The sequence below is a fragment of the Aspergillus thermomutatus genome (genome assembly GCF_002237265.1).
Source record: "Aspergillus thermomutatus strain HMR AF 39 chromosome Unknown NODE_89, whole genome shotgun sequence".
NCBI classification, from domain to species: Eukaryota; Fungi; Ascomycota; class Eurotiomycetes; order Eurotiales; family Aspergillaceae; genus Aspergillus; species Aspergillus thermomutatus.
In genome coordinates, this window is record NW_020798138.1 from 85,646 (window position 1) to 102,632 (window position 16,987).

The 16,987-nt window shown below is 50.9% G+C and overlaps 7 protein-coding genes across 7 annotated transcripts; 4 read left to right on the forward strand and 3 right to left on the reverse strand.

Moving 5' to 3' along the window:
* Positions 1–210: 210 nt before the first annotated feature.
* Positions 211–1,311, reverse strand: CDV56_107710 (uncharacterized protein; the record flags this gene model as incomplete). The annotated part of the gene is made up of 3 exons (XM_026761329.1): positions 211–909; positions 972–1,045; positions 1,101–1,311. The coding sequence occupies 3 exons, from the start codon at positions 1,309–1,311 to the stop codon at positions 211–213; spliced, it is 984 nt and encodes a 327-aa protein (XP_026614626.1).
* Positions 1,312–2,702: 1,391 nt separating this feature from the next.
* On the forward strand, positions 2,703–4,304 carry CDV56_107797 (uncharacterized protein; the record flags this gene model as incomplete). The annotated part of the gene is made up of 1 exon (XM_026761416.1): positions 2,703–4,304. One exon carries the CDS (start codon positions 2,703–2,705, stop codon positions 4,302–4,304), a length of 1,602 nt encoding a protein of 533 aa, XP_026614627.1.
* Positions 4,305–5,827: 1,523 nt separating this feature from the next.
* Positions 5,828–9,630, forward strand: ARG4 (carbamoyl-phosphate synthase (glutamine-hydrolyzing) CPA2; the record flags this gene model as incomplete). The annotated part of the gene is made up of 3 exons (XM_026761520.1): positions 5,828–6,191; positions 6,401–9,456; positions 9,523–9,630. 3 exons carry the CDS (start codon positions 5,828–5,830, stop codon positions 9,628–9,630), a joined length of 3,528 nt encoding a protein of 1,175 aa, XP_026614628.1.
* A 719-nt stretch (positions 9,631–10,349) lies between these two features.
* CDV56_108057 (S-adenosylmethionine-dependent methyltransferase) lies at positions 10,350–12,125 on the forward strand (the record flags this gene model as incomplete). Its single annotated transcript, XM_026761676.1, has 3 exons — positions 10,350–10,754; positions 10,822–11,121; positions 11,196–12,125. 3 exons carry the CDS (start codon positions 10,350–10,352, stop codon positions 12,123–12,125), a joined length of 1,635 nt encoding a protein of 544 aa, XP_026614629.1.
* A 629-nt stretch (positions 12,126–12,754) lies between these two features.
* RPS15 (40S ribosomal protein uS19) lies at positions 12,755–13,740 on the reverse strand (the record flags this gene model as incomplete). Its single annotated transcript, XM_026761754.1, has 5 exons — positions 12,755–12,824; positions 12,876–13,172; positions 13,352–13,409; positions 13,628–13,646; positions 13,723–13,740. 5 exons carry the CDS (start codon positions 13,738–13,740, stop codon positions 12,755–12,757), a joined length of 462 nt encoding a protein of 153 aa, XP_026614630.1.
* A 683-nt stretch (positions 13,741–14,423) lies between these two features.
* Positions 14,424–14,831, reverse strand: aspf8 (ribosomal protein P2; the record flags this gene model as incomplete). Its single annotated transcript, XM_026761800.1, has 2 exons — positions 14,424–14,600; positions 14,673–14,831. The coding sequence occupies 2 exons, from the start codon at positions 14,829–14,831 to the stop codon at positions 14,424–14,426; spliced, it is 336 nt and encodes a 111-aa protein (XP_026614631.1).
* Positions 14,832–15,486: 655 nt separating this feature from the next.
* CDV56_108212 (uncharacterized protein) lies at positions 15,487–16,559 on the forward strand (the record flags this gene model as incomplete). Its single annotated transcript, XM_026761831.1, has 2 exons — positions 15,487–15,492; positions 15,543–16,559. 2 exons carry the CDS (start codon positions 15,487–15,489, stop codon positions 16,557–16,559), a joined length of 1,023 nt encoding a protein of 340 aa, XP_026614632.1.
* Between the last annotated feature and the right edge of the window lie 428 nt (positions 16,560–16,987).

A 16,987-nucleotide genomic window follows, 5' to 3' on the forward strand; every position in this document is an offset into this window, starting at 1 on the left:
GTGGAGTAGCTTTGGTCGCGCATGTGATAGTCGAGTTTAAGAATCGATAATAATAGATGGCTCATTTATTAGGCGAGGGCTTAGATCCAATTAGTGTTCAATAAAGTCGACAGAATCCAATAGAAGGAATGAATGGAGAGTCAGATGGTTGTGAATTCAACATTCGTTGATCCATTGCCTATCCAAGATGCGTCCTAGCTAGTTCTAAGGCTAATCAAGACCATCCTTCGCGTCGTCCCTCGAGGAAATGGACACTTTCCCCAATTTCAATGTGGGCTCATGGTCATTTGTTGCCTGTTCTGGAGAGGTCACTTCGCGTTCTCGATATCTCTTAACAACAAGCTCGAGGTCCCGTATGCGACGACGCAGAGCTTCGTTTTCTCGCTTGATAGCTTCCAACTCTCCTCGCTGGGCCGGTACTTCCTGGCGAGGCGGATTGCCAACAGCTGGTACTTGTTGCGGGGAGAAAGACCTTTGACGGGCGTTCGGACGGGGTCCGGGGGCGTTGTTTGGCACATTTTCGCCTTGTTGTGGCTGCGGCCGTATCAATGCAGCCAAGGATGGCAGGACTTGATCCGACGGCCGCGATGTGATGGATGGGGCACGAGCGGACCTGGAAAGGTCGTTTGGACGTGACGATGGAAGTGACAAGCTGGTCTCTCGAGATCGTGCAATTGCGCTTCCATTTCCTGTTCTCGATCCTTGAACTACTGGGACATAAGACGAGCTTAGACTCGATGAGGAGCGATGTCGCCGCGAGGCCGTCGGATGTGCGGAGCTAATTAAGTACGGTGAACTGTGATATGCATCCAAGGAGTCATTGAGCGTGGTTGAAGTGGACGAGGTGGTCGATGCAACAGAGGCTGTTTGCTGGCGTAGCAAAGACAGCTCTCTGGAAAGCCGGTTCACCTGCCAACAAGCCCATGGCGTCAGAACGGTGCAGCTTTGCTTTGAGAACGTCGATACTTTACCATCGCTTCTTGCTCCCGCTCAACCAAGGAGTGGAGATCGGATGGCGTAAGGGGCTTTGGATGTCGCAGTGGAGCTTGCCAATTCTCAGTCTGATGCTTCTCTTGAAACAGGTCCAGCCAGTTTCTTACGTGACACTACTCCTGCACCACCGTTTTCTCCCATCCCCGACATTGAACTATCTGCATATATTGTCTGAGGGAGAGAGATGGCGGGGTTGCCCATTCCCTGCGATGGTCGTCGAAAGATGACGGCTGGGGTCGTGGACGGCTGCATTGCAGTTGCGGCACGGCGGCGTGAAGTTGGAGAAGAGGTAGGAACAGGACTCGGATCCGCAGGCATCCTTGTTTCCTGGACACAATATATCTCTAATGAAGGGCTGTCAGTTGAAGCGGAGAACTTTGGGAACTATATAGAGGCAAAAAGTCGCAGTGATGTCCAAGACCTCTGCGGAAAGGAGTTGTTCTAGCAACGGCAAACTGGAAGAACGAAGCGATGGAGGGTCAAAGAGGGGGATCCGAAGCGAGGAAGCTGGAAGCCGGGAAGCAAGGTAACCCCTTGATTGAAATTCCAGAAGAATGAGCTCAAAACATACCAGATATGGTGGGAGTCGCCAATTCTGCTCGCGAGTCTGGGGAGCTTCATAGTTTATTGATGATAAAGGGTGTCCGCTCCCATTCGAGGTTAATCAGCACTCATAGACTGCATTCTGTAGGTCAAATGCGGTCAGCTTCACGGTAGTACCTGTACTTGATGCCTGAAGCGACTACAAATAGACGGCTAAGTCTCGGACAATGATAGGATGTGTGATCGTCGAGAAAGAGACGGTGAGAACATCGCAAAGAGAAGAGTATGCCAACTTTCCCAGAAAGTCTCAAATGCTGTGCCTAGCCCAGTCGAAGCGAGAGGACATAGATGAGGTGTCATCTCCCGTTGTATCCTTGTCAGATCGTTGTACATTCCGGAGTGTGGGCCTTGGGCGAACAAGGTATCGCAGAGAACCGTCCTTCTGCATAATGACATCTCATTTGCCAGACATGAAGTAGTCGAAAGCTTCCTGCTGATCGCGCCTCGCACTCTATCGTTAGTAACTGCTTCAGCGATTGATGTTGAAGCATTTTGACACATTTGTTGACACAATATATTATCCGCCTCCGAAAAAGTATCCAATGCATCAGGGATGATTGGGACATTTGAGTGACAACCGACAGTCTGAACCCTTCTCAAGCTCCCCACACTTAGGGAAGATCGCATTTTGAATCTCTGAACGTACTTGGTTGTCTTGGTGGGTTGTGGCAGGCAGATAATTGAGTATATCCCTTACTTCTGGGGTCTACGGAGTATATTCCTGGGACAGTTACAGATGAGTGCTCTGTACATCACAATGAGCCACAGATGATTGTGCTCAAATCAAGGAAAATCAGTATATAACTATCAAAAAGAGTGTACAATCTGATAGATCAATTAAGGTCCCTTCCCAAGTCCCCATGTCTCATAGATGCTCGCAGGGGATTAAGGAAATCAATATGTATCTGCTTACGTAACAGGATCTACAAGCTTCAGCAACAACAAAACAACAAATGAAAATGCCAGTGATTGGGCAGGAAACAGGTAAGTCAGAGGGTTACAAGGAGGATTGAGATCGATATCCAACAACTAATCAGCTACATCGTCCGTGGAAATTCTAGTTTGACGTCAGAGTTCGTCTGTAGCTCCTGAGCGAATCACTCGTTATGGCTCATCGACCTGAAGCTGCTATCCCGACTGATGTTCCTCCTTTTGCCAGGCCGTTGGCTCCTTACATCCGAACTCGCCAGGAAGCTCTCCACATCCGACAGGCTTTGACCTCATACCTTCGTTCGCAAATAGATTTCGCGGATCATGACTCCGAAAATCCCAATTGTCATTCCCAATCTCATCTTACCCTCTGCGTACCGCAGGATGCTGTGGTCAATGTCAAGCGAATTCCAGCAGAGTTGACCGGGCTGAGGAAGGAATACTTGCAAGCACTTCAGGCGAATCTAGCCGCGCGGAAGGAGTATGAATCATTGTCTGAGAAAGTCGCGTCGGCAAAAGAGAGAAGAAAAGGTTCAAAGACCGAGTCTCGATCTATCGACCACAGTTCAGAACTACAGACATACCTCCGACTGCTTCGCGATCGCCGTCGACATGCGAAATTGCAGGTCTTTCAGCATTACCTACAAGAGCTCAAAGAACGAGACTTGAATATCTCCGAGCGCATCGGTGACCGAGCGAGCCGAGACCAGCAAATCGTGTCTTTGGAGAAGTCCGAGGAGGAATGCAAATCGACGGAACGTGGCGCAGACGATGGCATTGAAGGCTTGGTACATAAACTGGAAAGGGCCGTGATCCGTGTCAAGGCTCAACTGGATCGAGAGAGAGAGCTGTTGGAGGATTTGAAGTCGCAGCACGCGTCAGACAGTGAAGATGTACCACCGGCAGTCAAAGTCGCGGCACTGCAGCGCACGCGGGATGAGCTGGTACAATGGGTTGAGGAGAAATTAGTGAGCGTGGGTAACGCCGACGATGCTCCAGTGCAGGATCTTTCCCCCGAGGAGATCGAGGAGTCCACACGGTTGGTCGAAGACCAAAAGGCAGAGATTGCGGTGCAGTATGTTGCCTACGTCGAAGCACGCAAGCTTTTGTTGGATGCTGCTTCCCGGGCCTGTCAGCCTGTCACGATGGCATCTATGAAGCCATCACGCCAATCGGTCGACCTGGGGAAGCTCGCAACTGGGGATCGATCATCAGTGGAACCGTTGGAGGTTCTGTCTTTCGCAAGCGAGATTCTCCTTCCACTATCTAAGACGCAGCGAGCATTGGCTCTGCAGAAGAACTACGTATCGGGGATGCTGACGAAGGAAAAGTCTACGACTCTCCGTATTCTAAATCGCTTGAGCGATGAGAGTCACCTCCTTCCGGAGTACCCCCTCTTGACTCATCAACCACGTTTCAAGCACATCAATTTGAGACATGCGACGAGCGCGACTGACGAAGTTGTTACTTTAGCTGAATCATGGGCCTTCGCGTCCGAAGCGGCAGCGACGAGCGAACACCAGTACGTCGAAGAGAAGCTGGCAGAGGGCCAAGAGACGGCTACAGACGCAGAGCATGTACTGCAGGAGGTATACAGCATGTTGAACCAGGATCTCGAGGAGACCTTGCGAGATACGCAGTCATCAGAAGAGGACTCGAATGACATCTGGGCCTTTGAGGCTCGTTCGACTCGGTCTCGCACAAGGGCAACCCGATCACAAAAGCAACTCCGAGGTCCATGGGCCAAGCTCAATGGACAATTGGGTATCGCTGAGTGATTGCATGGAGGGAGCGCTGCATACACTGAATTATGATTCCATCTGATGTATACATCTGAAATGTTATGATATCACGTTCTTAACTTCAGTGGTTTCTTGGCGGTGCATTTGCTTTTGAAATATGATTTGCAAATAAAGTTATGATATCGGCACGGAAGAGTAGGAAAGAAGAGCCAGTCAAGTTGGTCAGCCAGCACCTCTATCCAGGATTGGAACGTGAAGACCCTCCGATATCCGCAATTTTTCACGCCAAGCTGCCAGTAGCGAGGAAGCGGAAGCGAACTCAACTCCTGGAACAGTATTGATCGGCCATCGATGAAAATTTTCAAGGAAGTGGTTTGCGAAGGGTAACAACAACCAAATGCAATAATAGCCTAAGTTCGGAGTACATCAATTGAGGGAGATATGATCAGCATGTACTCCGTATTTGCAGAGAAGTACCCTGTCATTAGGTAGCTTTGACAATGCGTCAAGGAGAGGATACTCCGTAGTCCGTATGCAGGACTATGACTATGAGAGAATCGAGCATCTACCAAGACCTGTGGAGACAATTCGCACTTAGAGTGATGGACTTGATAGTGCGCACGGCAAGACTATCCAGAACTCCCTATTCGAGCCAGCCACCAGTAGGAGAATACCAATTGGGATCGTCTCTGGGTACTCTTCAACACTAAGACTCTGGTGGGAAATGGTTCTATTCCCCAAAGGGATTACTGAATGGTCAGAAACAACACACTGTGTCGTTAGTGGCGTTTTCGCTAAACCCATAGCGATTTTAGTAGTGATTGACTTGAAGCGATTCCCCAAGTCTGGTTGAATCATTGAAGGCTCGAAAGTGAGGGAACTGCCATGATGGTCTCTATGCGCAACCAGTCCCACCGCATCCACTGAGCGTTCCTCTGATTGGTGATTACAGCAAGCGGTGACCACCAAACCGGCAAAATTGGCACGGCAACAGCCAACAGGAGGAAAAGCGCAGAGGAAAGAAAAAAGAAAAAAGTAAAAAGAAAAAAAAGCCTCCGCACACCGGAGCTCTTATCATTAGTCCCAAAGAATTGTTTGTGCCTTTTTTGGGGGGACTGAGGTTCTGGTCAATCCGATTCTGTCTGTCTCCAGAAAAACGCATTGACTCATAGCTTGCTCCTCTAAGAGTCATCCATTTATCTCCTCCATATCCTCTTACTCTCCTCTCCTCTCCTTCTTCGTCTCTCCAATTCCACCTTGACTGCTTCCTGTATACCAGGCCCAAGGCCAACAGTTCTTCCTATTCCTCTTTAGTCCTCCCCTGTGTATTGGGCGTGTGACACAAAGCGGGACAGTAAGGTAGGGATTAATCAAGGCCGGCAGAACAAGAAGAACAAAACGAATCGAATTTATTCGAAGAGTGAATTCTTCCTCTCCTGGATCTTCTCCGGACAAAGGAAAGAAGGAGAATAAGAGTCATTGGCTTGGTCAATTGACTCGCTTGTTGCACTAGGTAGTCTTCTATATCTACCTATTATTTTTCCTTGGCGCAGTGCGCAATGGTTCTCGCCGCTCGTTGCGGGCAGGCTACGTCCTCCCTTCTGCGTCAGCGATGTCTGACTGAAACCCGTCGTTCCGCTTTCGCTTTGCGCCCCTTCTCCGCTCAGACTACGGCCCGGTCGACGGCTTCGAGTCTGCGATTGCAGCAGAAGGTTGCCTCGCCATTGCGATCCCAGCAGCTCCGTTCCTTCTCCAGTGCCCTTCGCCGCTTGGCCTCGGAGTCAAACAACCCCCCCTCTGCCGACAGCTACATCGCCAGCGGAGTTGTCAAGCCCGGTAGCAATCTGGTTGATGTCAAGAAGGTCCTTGTCATCGGTAGCGGTGGTTTGAGTATTGGACAGGCTGGAGAGTTCGACTATTCCGGTAGGTCACGCGACTCGCAATTTCCTTAGCACGCATTGCAATTTGGCTCGTATCTGCGCGCGTGGCATTTCAAGCGGCGTCGATATGCATTCGGCTGCAAGGGAGACGCCATCTTGGGCGGGAACGAAAGAGAAAAGACAAAAGGGCGAGCAAAGCTGTATAGCAATTAGGATTCAAGTGACTAACATTGCATTTTTCAATAATTACAGGCTCTCAGGCCCTCAAGGCTCTCAAGGAGGCCGGTGTCACGTCGGTCTTGATCAACCCCAATATCGCGACGATCCAAACCGATCACAAACTCGCCGATGAAGTGTACTATCTCCCCGTTACCCCCGAATATGTGACTCACGTCATTGAGAGAGAACGCCCCGATGGCATCTTCCTGTCGTTCGGTGGCCAGACCGCCCTGAACCTTGGTGTGCAGATGAACCGCATGGGCATCTTTGAGCGCTACGGTGTCAGAGTTCTGGGAACAAGCATCAGGACCCTCGAGACTAGTGAGGACCGTGACCTGTTCGCCCAGGCCCTGAAGGAGATCAACATTCCCATTGCCGAGTCCATCGCCGTCAACACTGTTGACGAGGCTTTGAAGGCTGCTGAAGAAGTTGGCTACCCTATCATCGTCCGTTCGGCTTACGCTCTCGGAGGTCTGGGTTCCGGTTTCGCTGAGAACCCTGAGGAGCTGAAGAACTTGGCTTCTCGTTCTCTGACTCTTGCTCCCCAGATCCTGGTCGAGAAGTCCCTCAAGGGCTGGAAGGAGGTCGAGTATGAAGTCGTCCGTGACGCCGCCAACAACTGTATCACCGTCTGCAACATGGAGAACTTTGACCCTCTGGGTATCCACACCGGTGACAGTATCGTCGTTGCTCCCAGTCAGACACTTTCTGATGAAGAGTACCACATGCTCCGTACGGCCGCCATCAAGATCGTCCGCCACCTGGGTGTCGTCGGTGAATGTAACGTGCAGTACGCTCTGCAGCCTGATGGTCTTGACTACCGTGTCATTGAGGTCAATGCCCGTCTTTCCCGTTCGTCTGCTCTGGCCTCCAAGGCTACTGGCTACCCTCTCGCCTACACTGCTGCGAAGATCGGTCTGGGCCACACTCTTCCCGAGCTTCCCAACGCGGTCACCAAGACCACTACCGCCAACTTCGAGCCTAGTCTGGACTACATTGTCACCAAGATTCCCCGGTGGGATCTGAGCAAGTTCCAGCACGTCAAGCGCGACATCGGCAGTGCCATGAAGTCTGTCGGTGAGGTCATGGCCATCGGTCGTACCTTTGAGGAGTCGTTCCAGAAGGCTATCCGCCAGGTCGATCCTCGCTTCATCGGTTTCCAGGGTGACAAGTTTGAGAACCTGGATGAGGTTCTGAAGAACCCCACTGACCGCCGCTGGTTGGCTGTTGGCCAGGCCATGCTTCACGAGAACTATTCGGTTGACAAGGTTCACGAGCTGACCAAGATCGACAAGTGGTTCCTCTACAAGCTCCAGAACATCGTTGATTGCAACAATGAGCTCAAGGCGATTGGCAGCCTCTTTGGCATCCAGAAGGAGATGATGCTGAAAGCCAAGAAGCTTGGCTTCTCTGACAAGCAGATTGCTCTCCTCGTCGGTTCCACCGAGGACGATGTCCGCGCTCGCCGAAAGAGCTTCGGCATCAGACCCTGGGTCAAGAAGATCGATACCCTGGCCGCTGAGTTCCCTGCTGACACCAACTACCTCTACACCACCTACAACGCTACCTCCCACGATGTCACCTTCGATGACCACGGTATCATCATTCTCGGAAGCGGTGTCTACCGTATTGGAAGCTCTGTCGAGTTCGATTGGTGTGCGGTCAACGCTACCCTCTCTCTGAGGAACATGGGCAAGAAGACTGTTATGATCAACTACAACCCCGAGACCTACTCCACTGACTTCGACACTGCTGACAAGCTCTACTTTGAGGAACTCAGCTACGAGCGTGTCATGGATATCTACGAGCTCGAGAGTGCCAGCGGTGTTGTCGTGTCCGTCGGTGGTCAGCTGCCCCAGAACATCGCCCTCCGCTTGCAGGAGACTGGCGGTGCCCACGTTCTTGGTACCGATCCTCAGGACATTGACAAGGCTGAGGACAGACACAAGTTCTCTCAGATCCTGGACAGCATCGGTGTTGATCAGCCTGCGTGGAAGGAGCTCACCTCGGTTTCCGAGGCTGAGCGCTTCGCCGAGTCTGTCGGATACCCCGTCCTGGTTCGCCCCAGTTACGTCTTGTCTGGCGCTGCCATGAGCGTCATCTACAGTGGTGATGAACTCAAGGAGAAGCTCCTCAACGCCAGTGCTGTCTCTCCCGACCACCCAGTTGTCATCACCAAGTTCATTGAGGGTGCTCAGGAGATCGATATCGATGCTGTTGCCTCCAACGGCAAGCTCCTCCTGCACGCCGTCAGTGAGCACGTTGAGCCGGCTGGTGTGCACTCTGGTGATGCCACTCTGGTCCTGCCTCCTGCTTCTCTGGACGAGAAGATCATGGGCCGTGTCAAGGAGATTGCTGAGAAGGTTGCTAAGGCCTGGAACATCACCGGTCCCTTCAACATGCAGATCATCAAGGCCGATCAGGAAGGTGCTGAGCCCCAGCTGAAGGTCATCGAGTGCAACCTTCGTGCCTCTCGTTCCTTCCCCTTCGTCAGCAAGGTCCTGGGAACCAACTTCATTGACGTTGCTACCAAGGCGCTTGTTGGCCGCGATGTCCCCGAGCCCGTCGATCTCATGACTCAGAAGCGTGACTACCTCGCTACCAAGGTGCCCCAGTTCAGCTGGACTCGTCTTGCCGGTGCCGATCCGTTCCTCGGTGTTGAGATGGCCAGTACCGGTGAGATTGCTTGCTTCGGCAAGGATCTTGTTGAGGCCTACTGGGCTTCTCTCCAGTCCACCATGAACTTCCGCATGCCCGAGCCCGGCGAGGGTATCCTGCTCGGCGGTGACATCAACAACCCTGCTTTGGCCCAGATTGTTGACTACCTCCACCCTCTCGGCTACAAGTTCTTCGCTGCCAGCCCTGAGGTCCAGGCTCACCTCAAGTCCGCTACCAAGGACAAGGTCTCCGTGCAGGTGATTGAGTTCCCTAAGGAAGACAAGAGAGCCCTTCGTGAGGTATTCCAGAAGTACGACATCCGCGGTTGCTTCAACCTTGCCAAGACCCGTGGCAAGACCCTCCTGGATGAGGACTATGTTATGAGACGTAACGCGGTCGACTTCGGTGTTCCTCTCTTCATGGAGACCAAGGTACGTAGCAGTTCCTCCCCTTGAACCATGTACGACTGTGTCACGTTTACTAATCCTCTATACCAGACCGCTCTTCTCTTCGCTCAGGCCATGAACGCTAAGCTGCCCCGCCCCGACGGCATTCCCCCTGAGGTCCGCAGCTGGTCCGAGTTCACTGGCGGCAAGCTGATGTAAATCCGAATCTTGACGGTCTCATCAAACCGATGAAAAAAAGGGAAAAGTCCTGTTCTATTTATAGATTTAATCATTTGGTTCTACTTATGTTCTCTTTTCAGGCAAACAAAAAGCCCGTCCTGTTTGGCGTAGAGGATCCGGCTTCGTGTGGATAGAATTTATGCTCTTGGTTTGACCTGGCATGAGGATCATGGTCGTGCTGCGGTGTTCCATATTCTCTTTTCTTGTGGCTTTGTTATATTTATCATGGTTTTTGAGTATGCAGGCTATGTGCTTGAGCGAGAAAAGAATTCTGAATTGTATTTTATTTTCATTCGTTAGCTTGATCGGCCTGTATGTGATGATTCAAGATGTATGTATTCTTAAGTATTTTGACTATACTCAAATCTCAACTCTTCAATGTCTTTCTCCATCGCCAGGCTTACGGCAAAGGAGAACACGTGATATCGGCTACGGCTGATTCAGTTTTGCTGATATTTGCCGTATTTCTCACAAACTACAAGGTCGGCACATATCATCAGAGCGTCACGGAATAGGAATCTCGAGATTTGATGCTGAGAAAGGACGCTCGATGGAAACGCTCTAGGCTACCGAAACTAGAATTTTCGCCCTATCATATGACCTATCATCATAATGGCCTTTCAATCTCAAAGCTACGGAGTAAAGTCTGAGTAACTGGAACTATCCACAACTTGTCATGAATATCAGACCACCTAGAAATGGCCTCTATTACAGATTTACAGCGGGGCAGACGCAAAGTCCCCGAAGACATCCTAAACGAGGATATTCTCGCGCGTCTACTCGACCCATCCATCACCAGCACGGATCCCGACCAGGACAATGAGGACATCACGAAAGGGGGGTTCGAGAACCCTATTCCTTCAGTCTACACCAGAGCCTATCCTGCTCCGTCGCCGGGCGCCGGGACAGGGATTTTTGCTGCAATGGATATCCCGGCCGGAAGGACAGTCGTGCTTATCCAGAGGCCGTTCGTGGCAGTCCTGGACACTGAGCGGTTGCAGGATACCTGCTCCGGATGCCTTGGGCAGCATCATTGCAACAGAGATGCAAAAGTCGAGTTGAAAGCTTGTACGGGGTGTCGGGTTGTGAAGTATTGTAATAAGGTTGGTTGAAGCCTACCACTCATCTCTCTATCCTTCCCGAGCTCGTGTCACCACTAACTGGGAATAGACCTGCCAAGCGAAAGACTGGAAGTTCGCTCACTCGTTTGAATGTCGGATTTTCAAGGAGTTGATGCCCCGAGTCCTTCCGAGCAATGCCAGAGCTATTCTTCGGATGGTCATGCGCAGTGAGCGCGGCAAATATTCAAAGGAGGAGCTGGGGCTCTTCCGCAAACTGCAGAGTCATATGGGAGAGATTCAAGCGCAGAACTGGGAACAGTGGCAGCGGATATCCCTGACGGCGAAGGCCGTGAAGAAGTACTCTGGATGTGCTATGGATGAAGAAATGATATGTGACTATGGTGCCAAGGTGAGTTTTGGCTGCACCTTTCTCTATTATTCATATCATCTCCTTGACAAGACCTGACTCGGTAACGTTCAAAGCTGGAATTAAACTCGTACAACTTTCACAGTCCCCTGTCTGATCGTCTGGGATTCTACCTGCACCCATATGCGGCTCTGATCAATCACAGCTGCGACTACAATTCCGTCGTCGGCTCGGATGGTGACGCCCTCTACGTGAAAGCTCTTCGCCCTATCCAAAAAGGCGAAGAGATACTGGTGTCGTACATCGACGCCACGAACTCGTACAACATCCGCCAGAAAGGGCTGTCGGAGCGATACTACTTCAAATGCCGATGTCCCAGGTGCAAAAAAGGCACAAGCACACTGGAAGACTGCTTCCTCGACGAAGCGCACGACCTCTCTGTCATGGAAGACGCCGAGACCGTGGCAATGAATGTTTTGAACAGGATCGGTAATGCGCGCCTCAGCCAGTCAGAGGCCGCCGATGAGATCAAAGGAGTCATGAAGGACCTACACAAAACCTCTGCGTGGCCGATCACCCGACAGCCGATGGTCACCCTGCGAGACGAGCTGATCACCTGTCTTCTTTCACAGGACGAACTCTATGAGGCATTCGTGCACGCCGCGATCCGCTTCCGTCTTATTGACCCCATCGTGTATCCTGAACCAGGGCACCCGACGCGACAGATGCACGCGTGGGTGTTTGCGATGCTCGCCAATGAGCTGATGCTGCAGGGGCTGCCAGCGTTCGGCGGCAAGAACGATTCATCTGGCGCGTACGCCGCGATCTGGCAATCCGCTCTCTTTTATCTCATGAATGAAATCGAGGTGAGTTCTGCCGTGCCGACGCTCAAGAAAATCATCAGGAGGGCTTTTGCGGAGGGGCCGGTGCAGATGTACCACCACGGCTTGAGACGGAGTCCTGGTCAATTGCTCCATTCCATGCGGAGAGCATGGAGCGAGCTTGATGGAATCATTGATGAGACATTGGAGAAGGAAAAGGCTTAATTCATGCGGACTGAGGGACTTGTGAGTGACGAATCTAGTATTGTTGGTGTGTTGTAGAATGGAGACTTCAACATAGTGACTGTCCGTCTTGGTCAGAACTCGTCCCAGTGTTTACATTTCTGTCAAAGCTCATATGCATAGAAGGTTGAGGATCACTGATATGTCTATCAAAAGACTTTTTCAAGATAATAGGGAAAAGACAGAAAAGATGGGAAATAACAATTGCCGGGCACCTTGTTAGCTACAAGAGCGGTTATGCGAATGTTTACAGAACTGGTAACGGTCTCAGGTCTACAGAGACATATATATGAAATTCGACTTCGTAGATTAGACTTCCATTCCTAACTAATACTCAGTGAAAGGAACAGGCGAAAGTCTTCCGCCTCCGCCGAAGCAGAACGGAGGGGTGAAACTTCATCATCATAAGGTTGACGATCCCGCTTGGTCTTTGGTTCGTTCGTGTTTCATGGCGACAAGATCTTTATATTGAGATGCAAACAGCTGACCCGCACTTGACATACAAGTTTGATGAATCCAAATGGACGCAAATGGTATCCATCCCTTTTTTGTTCTCCCAGCACATCCGTACGCCCGATCCTCCACGCAACACTCCAGAAAGCTTTTCTTCTTTACTTGAGGGGAATGAAACGAGAAGAGTGGGTGGCACCGATACCGGGACGACCGTGCTTGACGGGCTTGCTGTATGGTTGTTAGAGCTCTGATTCAGAGAAGGACGGAAGGAGAACGTACTATGTGATGGAGAATTCACCGAGGTAGTGGCCAACCATCTCGGGCTTGACCTCAATCTGGTTGAACTCCTTTCCGGAGTAGATACCGATGACGCTGCCGATCATCTCGGGGACAATGATCATGTCACGCAGGTGGGTCTTGACGAGATCGGGCTTCTCGTTGGGCTTGGCCTCCTGCTTGGCCTTGCGGAGCTTCTTGATCAGGCCCATGGGCTTGCGCTTCAGACCACGGTTGAACCTGCGGCGGGCGCGGGCGTGCACGACATCGCGGAGCTGTTCGGAGGAGAGGTCGAGGAGCCTGTAGCACATTCCATGTCAGACAACGGTTCCTTCATATGTTTTCCAATCTGTCCCTGCAGCCCAACCTCGGACTCCGACAAGGATGACCCATGCAAAGATGGTAAAATTGATGGCCTCGCTCGTTCGGAGTCGGGTGGTTGGCTGGTGACAGGGTCCTTGGAAGATTGCTGAACGTACTGGTCGAGGTCAATTCCGCGGTAGGTGAACTTGCGGAACTGTCTTCTCTTCTTGATCTCTGTTTGGCGAAAGTGTCTGTCAGCGCGTCTATCCTATCCCTGATGTGTGGCTATCCGTATTCTCCATAATCGTATCCCTCCGGTCGCTCTGATGCACCAAGTCCATCTCGATCCATCGATTCTTTCCAGTATTCCATCACGAAAACAGCTCACAACACATCGCGCTCTTCTGTAGGAGGATAGGGATTGGAAGAAAGGGTGTCCTGCGACAACGTACCGGCAGCCTCCTCGGCGTTCTGCAAGCAAAGATTTCACATTAGCTCCCCTCGAACCAAGTATCAATGACCATTTATATCCTGGAATATCACTCACGTATTCGGTGTCAGCCATTTTTGCGAATGTTCCTCTCAGGGTCGCTTTCCGAACGTTACTCGAAAAGCGAAGGGGAATATGATTGTCGTGTCGTGTCTTGTCGCTGAAGGACCTTCGTCGGGGCTAGTCTTGTGCCTACACTTCGGGTTGCGAGGTGGGCTGGAGGGCTCGTCTAAGCGACTGGGCTAGGTCAAACCCTAAGCCACTAGTACTGATTGGGATACCCGTCACTATCTCCGCCTTGGGCCTGATTTTCCAGGCATCTACATCGTTACATGATAACGTCTAGCCTTGCTTATTTGGTTTGAGATCCACGATTAACATGTTGATATTCAGTGTTTCGTTGGTACTCCGTAGATGTGACGCTTTTTGATAACCAGGATAGCCTGAGACTCGGGTACAGCTGATTATCCCGCGTAAACACTCACTCGTACCAATACGCTTCATCGTCTTGAGCTTACATGCACAAGTCTACGTCGAACATGAATGTGAATTAGTGAAGGGTCACATAATCTGCATTGGCCTAAAAGCTCTTTCCAGCTCTTATATGCATGCTCGTAACTGCATTCGAAAAGCCTGAAGACACACAGACTGATCGGTACCAATGGGCGAGTCTACTCCCCATACTGAAAATAACTGCCAGATTTCTGTTCCCCCACCAAATCTCATGATTTTTGTTGCGCTTGTATATAAAAAAGCGCTTAGTCAAAGAGACCGAAGCCCATGTCCTCGTCGGACTCCTCCTTCTCTTCCTCCTTCTCCTCGGCGGGAGCGGCGGCAGCACCACCGGCAGCGGCACCGGCAGCGGCAGGAGCAGCGGCACCACCAGCACCACCGGAGGGAACGGAAGCGAGCTTGGTGGAACCCTCAGCGATCAGCTGTTGTAGAATTCGATGTCAGCGCACAGTCCAAAATTCTCAGTCGGTAACCTTCGAGCTGTGTGTACTAACCTCCTGGAGGTCCTTGCCCTCGAGCTCAGCAATGAGCTTGTTCAGGCGCTCCTCATCGGCGTCAATGCCAACAGAAGAGAGGACAGCCTTGACATCCTCAGCGGAGGGGGAGGTGTTGCCAGCAAGGGCGAGGAGGAGGTAAGCGGCGAGGTGCTTCATTTTGAACCTGTATGCGAGAGAAAAACTCCTGTTAGACCAATGTTTGAGATGCGACAATGTGAACTCCGGCAGAATAACTACCAGGCTGAGAGCACGTACTGAGGTTATTGAGATATATCGAACACGAGAATCAATCGATTTAACCGCAAGTTGGGCGGAGACTGAGACGTCGAGTTCGCTGGGGGATTTAGCGATGTGGTTAGAGAAAGTAAGAAATGGAGAATTGAACCATCAAAATCTTGAGAAAAGTGCGGTGCGGCTGGTGGATGTGGCTAGAGCCATTAGAACCGGCTAAGCGAAGCGAGGGTCTGTGGCGCATGTGTCTCTGGTTAAACTTCCAAATGACTGAGATGTCCACGTGACTCGCTGCTTCTAGAAGAACAGGATGGCGTTTGGTAGCAACGTTACAACTTCTCCCTTCCCGTCTCATTCAAACGACATCGCAATGTGCTAGGTTTTGCATCGGCAGCAGAGGGGTACACGACTCACGTCCAGTCCTTGAGCCTTCTTCTTTCTCTCAATCTCGCAGCTCACGGAGTCATGAAGTTACCCCGTCAAACTAACCACCGACGGTGAACATACCCTTATCAGTACTCCTATCTCGTTATCCAAGATCTCGTCTGCTGAAGCTCTTTCGTGTACCTGAGCAGTCATCATGAGTGTCAGTCTTCTTCCACATTGTAGTATCTCACATTTCTAACACTTTGACAGTTTCTTGACTCCGTTCTCTCGTCCATTGAGACGGGTAGACCAGCTCCCATCACACCTCCCCCTCCAGTTCGAACGCCCGCGCCACCCATGTCGTCCCCCAAAGTCAGATCTGAAGCATACAAGCCTACCAATGTGCTTCGTAGCAATGCTACCGGGCAGGGGAATGTTGCTGCTGGGATGAAAAGGAAGGCGGAGGATCAGCTGCGTCGGCCCCAGAAGCCTGTCTCTCAATCATCGAGCAAGCCAACGGCAAACAAACCTGTTAATGCTTCTATTGCTTCGAAACCTCGCCCAATCGCTACTTCTGCCCCTGTCAAGCCTACGAACGGGAATACTGCAACGGCTCCTCAGAAACCGCAACAAATCTCTTCGAAACCTCCACCTAAAGGATCGTATGCTGATCTCATGATGAAAGCGAAGGAACTACAGACGAAAGCTCCAACCCAAGTGGGCATGTTCAAACATCAACCGGTACCCAAGGAGAAACTCAGCAAAATGGAACGCAAAAGACGAGCGATGGAGGCACAGACAAAAGAGAAAGATTCACGGTTGGCTAAGAAGCCCGGCACTGTTTCTGGCGGAGCAACTGGAATCAAGTCTGGTGATGGGAAACTTGCCAGAAAACGGGAACCTGAGGAATTAGCCTACAAAGGCACAGCAAGACCGTCACAGGCTCCAACGCAGCTGGAGTACCGAGGGACAGCCGGCCTGCCAAGTCGACGCGGCTCACACGAACCAAAAGCACAGTCTCGGGCTAGTAAGCGCGCCAGAATGAATGAGTATCTGGGAACTGATGAAGAAGACGAAGGAGATTTCGCCGACGGTCACGATGACTACTACTCCGAATCATCTGACATGGAGGCTGGTTACGATGATGTGGAGGAGGAAGAAGCAGCTGCATTGAAAGCTGCGAGGAGAGAGGATGAAGAGGAATGGCGCGCTGAGCTTGCGGCCAAGCAGGAAAAGCTTGAGCGACGGAAGAAACTCGCAGCATTGGCTGCTAGGAGTAGATCTTGAGCTCAACCGCTGCCTTCATTCGGCGATCCATTATCTTTCAGCAACAAATTTCCTGATCATATGCATACGGAGCATCAGCGAGTGATACCCCGTGGCTACATTCTACATACGAACCCTATATTCCCTTTGTGCATATTCGCTGGTCCCTCACTCCTGGCTTAGTTTCTTTTTTTTTTTTTTTTTTTTTTTTTTTTTTTTTTTTTTTGTTTTTTTTTTTTTTTTTTTTTTTTTTTTTTTCCTTTTTTATTCTGGAGGGCGGGCATGAGGTTGGTGATGGGGTGGGCTCCTGTTTTTTTTTTTTCTTTGTTCCTTGTTTTTTTGGTTTATTTGGAAAATAGGGGGCTCCTTTTTTCATTTTTTTTTCTCCCTTTTCTTTTTTCCTCTTTTCTTTCCTTCACTTCCTTCCCCCACTAGTCTAACTGTATTTT